The 7,000-nt window shown below is 33.2% G+C and overlaps 1 protein-coding gene across 1 annotated transcript; it reads right to left on the bottom strand.

The window, feature by feature from the left end:
- Positions 1–783: 783 nt before the first annotated feature.
- LOC21403996 (multiple organellar RNA editing factor 9, chloroplastic) lies at positions 784–3,642 on the bottom strand. Its single transcript, XM_024162936.1, has 5 exons — positions 3,230–3,642; positions 1,561–1,658; positions 1,415–1,480; positions 1,126–1,309; positions 784–1,046 (listed from the first exon to the last, which is right to left on the bottom strand). Exons 1-4 carry the CDS (start codon positions 3,568–3,570, stop codon positions 1,137–1,139), a joined length of 678 nt encoding a protein of 225 aa, XP_024018704.1. The 5' UTR covers positions 3,571–3,642; the 3' UTR covers positions 784–1,046; positions 1,126–1,136.
- Between the last annotated feature and the right edge of the window lie 3,358 nt (positions 3,643–7,000).

Here is a 7,000-nt window from a genome sequence, read left to right as displayed (position 1 = left end):
CGATTGAAGGCAGAGGAAGAGTATTCATGAAGAAAACATCAATTATGTAGTTCCATCATTTTTCATGTTGGGGTAATCTTCAGCATTTTGGTGGTTCGTGGTCTGAGAGTTGTCTGTGCCTATGAGATATTTTGTGGTACGGAGTAAAACGACCAAAAGAAAAGTTGTAGGACTCTCTGTAAGAAATGTAGACCCCATCCATTTCACAATATTTTCTCTTTCAAAAATTTGAATTCAAGTTTAAAGAGCTCGTTTGGTTGGAGAATTCGTTCTCTGATTTGAATTATAGTTCATAATTCGTTACAGTATTTTTTCTCACAAAAAATACACGTAAATAAAAAATAGTCTTAATCTCATGGTTCGAATCCATAAACCAAACGGACTCTAAGTTTTTCACTCGAACCCGCAAAAAAAATGGGGCTACAATGAGTCCCACAAAGTTGGCTCCCAACAGCCAGCTCTGTGCAAAGCCAAATAAAATTGCTCAAAAGAAAAATCCGGAGACGTTTAGTTCATAAATTAGAATCATATGATTACAACCATTTTTTATTTACGTGTATTTTTTATGAGAGAAAATACTGTAGCGAACTATGAACTATGATTCAAATAATGATTTAAATCCTCCAACCAAGCTGAATATGCAACTACATTATCAAAGACTAGTCAAGGATTGAGGTGAGGGGTTTAATGGCAAACTATGCGGCAATGTAACAAAGCGTATGATTTGTTCAACCATTTATCTTTGTAATTTAGGGAGTAAAAGATAGGGAAGAACCCAGAAAATAAATCAAGCAAACAAAACGCTAACATTATATTTGATCTAACAAAAGTTATATCCCAATTCTGGTGCAAATCTTTGATCAATTATACATTTCTCAACCAACAAGGTTTCTAAAACAAGCCCAATACTGCACTACTTCTCTCCCAAGTTGAACACCAGGCTGAACAAAAATCTGTCAACAAATGTGACTACCAATGGTTGAGCGCTGCTCTTGAAACTACAATAGTGCATGATATGTCTGTATTTAGATCCACGCTTCAATTAACTGCAAATGTAAAAGAACGAGTTAAGAGTTGAGCTCAATTACAGAACATGTAAAGGCAGTTGGATGGCATTTTGAGTACCCCATCAAGAATCAAGAGGCTGATTCAGACTGAGCTGCTCCTTGTCTTGGCCTTCGTTGCTCGGGAGGAGGGCCATCTCGTCGTCTTTCATATCTTCTGCTCTCGTATTTTGGTTCTCTTCGCTTCTTGGGTTGATAAACAGGGTAGTTCCCAGGAATTATCTCTCCATTAATATATTTATCCCCTATAAACCCCAATAACAAAATTTGAGCAAACTAATAGACCATTTACTTAATCTGTAAATTCACATCTTGCAGGTGTTTCGGCCTTAGCTTAAAGAAAAACCCACCTCCGTAATCCTTGTTCTTAACATCTATATACGAATCTGGCAACACCCAAAGAACCCCGGGCAGTCCTACATCAAGAAGAACAACGATTAACTTCACGAGTAATTATTAAGGATTTATTATATATGTACTAGACTGTGAAACGTACCTTTAAACTTTTCAGATGTTTCTTCCGATACAGTACATTGGAACCCAGTGTAGGTGGTGGTGCTAAAAGCATACATGTTCTTCTTTGCTTCTTCCATGCTGTTGACAAATAAAAACACATGAGATGTACAAAACGTGCCATTAAGTTAGTGTACTCGGCACTCGGCAGTGGAAAAAAATAGTTAAAAAATAAAGATGTTAGAGTCAAGGAAATAAAGATAACATTCAAAAAGAAAACAGCAAAATAACAGAATTAGTACCCCAAAAAGGCTTGAGCAGAAATCAGAATATGTTAACTTCCACGACTACTACTGTAGCAAGGGTCGAGTATTCTTTTTTTTTTTTTTTAATACCCAGAAATCCCTCAAACCCACGTTGTGGACCCGAGTTAGGAACTGGAGCCTTCCACCAAGCCCTACAATCTTTAAAAGGCAGGAAACTATGACTTCAGTCATGTAGGTGCCTATGAGGTGGTTCGAACCCCAGACTTTGTGGCAGCAAACCAAAGACCTAAGTAACTATTCCAACCAACACCTCATGGGTGTAAGGGTCGAGTATTCTTACTCTATACCTTCTTCAAAAATAATTCATTAGAATATGAAATATTCATCACATATTTTGCTCTGGACTACATAAGATGCACATGCCCTATTAGATCATTTCAGCGGATAATGTAACATTGGATTGAACACCAACTTATATTATAGTGATGTTAACACATCCCACACATCATCAACTTAAACGAGCTTACTTTCATCTACTCCCATTACCATATCGCTAGTTCTCTATCAATAAGCCATTGCTGAGAACTCTGCTACTAAGTTTGTTACTTACAACGAGAACAGTCCAATAGACAACTTGATTGCTTCACGTAAATGCTCAAAACTGAAAATGGAGATAATGCAAATGAAACGGACACAAACTATAAATTCCTCTTTTTAGCCACTTCCTCAGAAAACTCTCACTAAAAAAGTTGCAAGCTTCCGAAATAAAGAGAAGATATTGCACTATGCTAAATAACAGAACATAACGAAAAAATTATCATGCTTCAACCCAATAAAACCATCAAAAGTAGAGCTTCCAAGAATAACATCATTTGACAAATTCTTTAAAAAAAGCCGCATTCTACTTTAAATTACCAAATATTGCCGTAATTTAAATTAAATACAATCGCCAACCTTCTATTTCTAGGAATAGATTGTCAATCTCTTAGAATTCCATACTATTACCTACAAATAACATTAGCCAAAGCAATGTCTAAAAGGATAGTCAAGCATTTCACTTGAAATAAACGGCCTCTATTTTCATTCATACAAATAGTTATCTCCTACATATATATGTATTTATGCATATATCCCCTTATACACTTCAACACATAATGAAAATGGATTAAAATTCTTCCAAAGTTTGTTCCTTTTTCTTTTCCCAGTAACCATTTCGCAAAGAAAACAAACAAAGACAACAAACATTCATTCCAATAAAGAAACAAAAACCAATAATCCAAAATTTGAAGCAATTGAGTAACTTAAACACTTCAACACATATGAAAACGATTCAAAATTCTTCCAAAATCTTTTCTTTTTCTTTTTCCCTTTTCCCAGTAATCATTTTCCACACAAACAACAAACAAAACCAAAAACATTTCTTCTCCTCTAATAAAAGAAAAGTACCTTCCAAGAACAGTAGAGAGAGTGTTGAGGTAAGTCTCGATCATCTGCTCGCGAGTGGGCGCGGGGTCCTTGGGGAACTCCATGACGATGAGCCAGTGGTTGTAGTCACAGCCCGGTAACATTATCGTCTCCCTCTGCTCATTGCTGCTGCTCCTCTTGGCCGAGTACTCGCCGTCGGTCGCCGCCGCCGCCCTGACGGAGAGCCTCTGAAGAGCCGAGCGAGACGAAGCACGATTGGGGACAGAGACGAAAGGGTGAGAGTAGAGGAGAGGCGAGAGAGAGGGCCGTGAAGATAATATTAGGTATTTAGGAGCGAGAGAGAGGTTGGCAGCCATTGCCATGTTAGAGAGAGAAAGAGGAGAGAGAGAGAGAGGGAAGTGGGATTTTGCAGTCTGCCGAGAGATAAGGAGAACGATGATATTTTTGTTGTATGAAGAAGATGAAGAAGTAAACGCGATATTTATGCTTGGGCTTTGGGGTTAGTGGCCCAATTGACCATGATTTTCCTTATGGTCAATTTCCAAAAATGTCAACAATAAATAACCCTAGTGTATTTATGCCGTTCAATTTATCTTATTCACTAATAACCTATAAGTTAACTTTCGTAGGTTATCACTTCGTATTTTATAAGTTATCTTTTATAACTTATAAGTTATTATTTCGTATCTTGTAGATTATTTTTTATAATGATATTAAAATTTTATGTAGTGACATAAATAATAAAGTTAAAAAAAAAACATGATCAAACTTTAAATTTTATCTTTCATTTATAAAAAGGACAAAAAAATCAGAAATACTACTCAAGCTCGTAAAAATATTATTTATGTTATTACATTTAAAAATAAATAATTACTATTCAATTAATAAAGATAAAACAAAAAATTACAATAATACTTAAAATGACATAAACAATACATAAGCACAAAATCACGACAAACTATATACTTTTCTCTTATATAAAAAATAGATTAGCATATTATGTGTGTGTATATATGTATATATTTAATTTTCACTTTCCTTAATCTACTATGTAATGTATTTTTACCAATTTTGTATTTATAAAATTAGACGACAGGTTATAAGAGTGAAATTAAAATGTATTAGGTCTTGTTTGGTTCGTCGTTTAGATTGTATGATTTAGTTTAAATTATGGTGATTTGAAATATGATTCGAGCCGGCATTTAAATATGTAAATAAATTTTAATTTGAATTGGAATAAAATTCGAATTGTATTTAGATAAAGTGTTAAAACTTGTTATTAGAGTTTTGTGCCAAATCTTATAGAACTTCATTGTCATATGACATTTAAAAATATGCAATATCAATGAGAATTTGTTCCTCTTTATTATGAACACATTGAAAAAAAAAAATCATCAATCAGAATTGAAACGAAAAAATCATCCTATATTATGACGTGGGTTTCGGTGGGTGCTCGTACTCATGATGCGTGCATTTTCAGTCTTGTGCTCTGGGATTATCAATGGCTATTTTACTTCACCATATTGCTACCTTTTTTATCTCCTCATATATGGAAACCGTGTCAATATCATTATCAAAAGTGCAGTGTTTTTATTTTTATTTTAATGAAAAAAAAAGCTATGTTGAGTTCCTCGTTTCAGTGGTTATTTTTTTTATTGTGTAATAATTAAAGTTGTTGTCTCACCCTTCTGTTGTAATAATAAGTCTAGTCCCTTAAATTTGATCTTATATAGCATTATGGGTGAAACTAATGTTCAGCGTTTTTTAATTTTGATTGATTGGTTTTATTCATTAACTGTAGTGATTTTATTAAATGAGTTTTGATGGCGCTTAATTTTAAAGGAGAAAAATGTGTATTTCCCTTTGAAAAGAGAAAGGAAAATGCGATCTCTTTCCTTTTTCCACTTAAAGATTCCACTTCAGGTTTTATATTAATAATTAGAGATTGGTTTCCTAATAAATAATATATTTAATGAATATTAATTTTGTCGTTCAAAAAATAATTCGTTAGTTGTTTAAATTTTTAGTGAAAATTAAAGAATATTTAGGGGTTGTTCTTTTACATTTTTGAGTTATGATGACTTGAGTGATGATTTTGAGTTAAATTTGAGTTATAACTTGAGTTGAAGTTGTAACTTAAGTTTGTGTTTGGATGTGCACATTTGAGTTATGATTTAAATTGAGAATCTTTTTGAGTTTGTGTTTGGGTGAGTCAAAACTTAAATTTATATTTAGATAGTATTTTAATAAAAATTCAATGGTGATAAAAAATTTTAATAGAATATATAGGTGAGGTTTTATTCGTCTTTTCGTTGTGAATGCATAGAAAAAAAAATCATCTCAATCAGAATTAAAACGAAAAAGTTATGACATTTCTAAGAATAGAAAAAAATATTGTTCATTAACTTGAGTTCGAGTTTATGAACTCGAGTTTAGCCCTAAACTCGAGTTCAAACTCAAATTTTATAAAAAAACATAAACTTAAATAAAATTATAACTTGAGTTTAAATTTTTTTTTTAAGTTTCGTTGTAAAATAACAACCCCTTAGCATTTTATTACATATTATAAATATACTAAAAGGTAAGGGAGGGCTACTGTTCATTCATACTGGAAATGTGTAGTTTGTACAGTGTTAGGACATTTTTGCCCTTTCCCCCTCTCTTCCGTTTCTACGTAGGGACTTTTTGGTCTTTTTACTTTTTTTGGTTACTGAGCTGTTTTAGCCCTTTTGCCGTTAGTGTTAGGACATTTTTGCCCTTTTCCCCTCTCTTCCGTTTCTACGTAGGGACTTTTTGGTCTTTTTCTTTTTTTTTTTTTTGGGTTACTGAGCTGTTTTAGCCCTTTTGCCGTTATTACTTGATTCAAAAGTTGTTTATACAAACATTAGCTTCTTCTTTCCATTGCTGACTTCTGGTTTTCCCATCCCCTTTTTACACTCTGCAGATGCGTCATTTTTACTTAATTTGAATTCTTCCTATCTCTACCTTCAGTATTTGAACGGATATTTACTTATCTATATAATATATTTCTTTTTGCTTTCTTTTTTTCTCCACTATGCTTTTAGCTTCAATATTGTATTAGAAGTTTTTACAGAAATTAAAGGATATTGGGCTTAACTCAACCTAACAAAATCGGTTTGTTAGGGGAGGATTGCCCTCACCTTATTAAGTGGATCATGCCAATATCTCCAGTTAATGTGGGATTCTAATATGCCCTCTCACGCACAGCGTGGACCATGCCAAACCGCTGCGAATAAGTCGATATTAGGAGACCCAACATTACAAAATTAGACCTGCTCTGATACCATTTTACAGAAATTAAAGGATATTGGACATAACTCAACCTAACAAAACCGACTTGTTAGGGAATAATTACTCTCACCTTATTAAGTAGATCATGTAAATATTTTTGTGGGATTATAATAGAAGTTTACAGTAAAATTTATTTACATATGTAATATATTCCTTTTTGTCCCTCTTTTTCTTTCCTTTTACTTTTTTAAGTTTCAAGCGTTGTGTTAGAAATTTGCAGTGCTCATTAAGCATAAGGTCACTGTAGATGGTATAATGCAATCACGGTGTTGTTCTTTTCTTGCTTTTCTTTATGTTTCTAAACAGAATGTTTTTCGTCCTCCTTAATGCAAGTGCAGTCCTAGCTTCTATTCTCTCTTCGATCTTCTTATGTTCTTGCATTTCTTCGACTCTTCTTTTTTCCTTTTTTTGTTTTTCATCTGATTCTATTCTTTTAGTTGGTCTCTGTTTTGTCATTGTTTTGTATATATAAAATGAAAT

The sequence above is a fragment of the Morus notabilis genome, unplaced genomic scaffold (genome assembly GCF_000414095.1).
Source record: "Morus notabilis unplaced genomic scaffold, ASM41409v2 Scaffold634, whole genome shotgun sequence".
In the NCBI taxonomy this organism is placed as follows: domain Eukaryota; kingdom Viridiplantae; phylum Streptophyta; class Magnoliopsida; order Rosales; family Moraceae; genus Morus; species Morus notabilis.
The sequence above is the reverse complement of the archived record's forward strand: the minus strand, read 5'-3'. Positions and strand labels throughout refer to the sequence as shown.

Excerpts from the sequence above, each read along its gene's own strand:
- LOC21403996 (XM_024162936.1), bottom strand. The coding sequence starts at position 3,570 with ATGGCAATGGCTGCCAACCTCTCTCTCGCTCCTAAATACCTAATATTA. Across the intron at positions 1,659-3,229 it reads CTCTCTACTGTTCTTGGAAG|CATGGAAGAAGCAAAGAAGA; the intron begins GTACTTTTCTTT and ends ATTTGTCAACAG. Across the intron at positions 1,310-1,414 it reads TAAGAACAAGGATTACGGAG|GGGATAAATATATTAATGGA; the intron begins GTGGGTTTTTCT and ends TGGGGTTTATAG.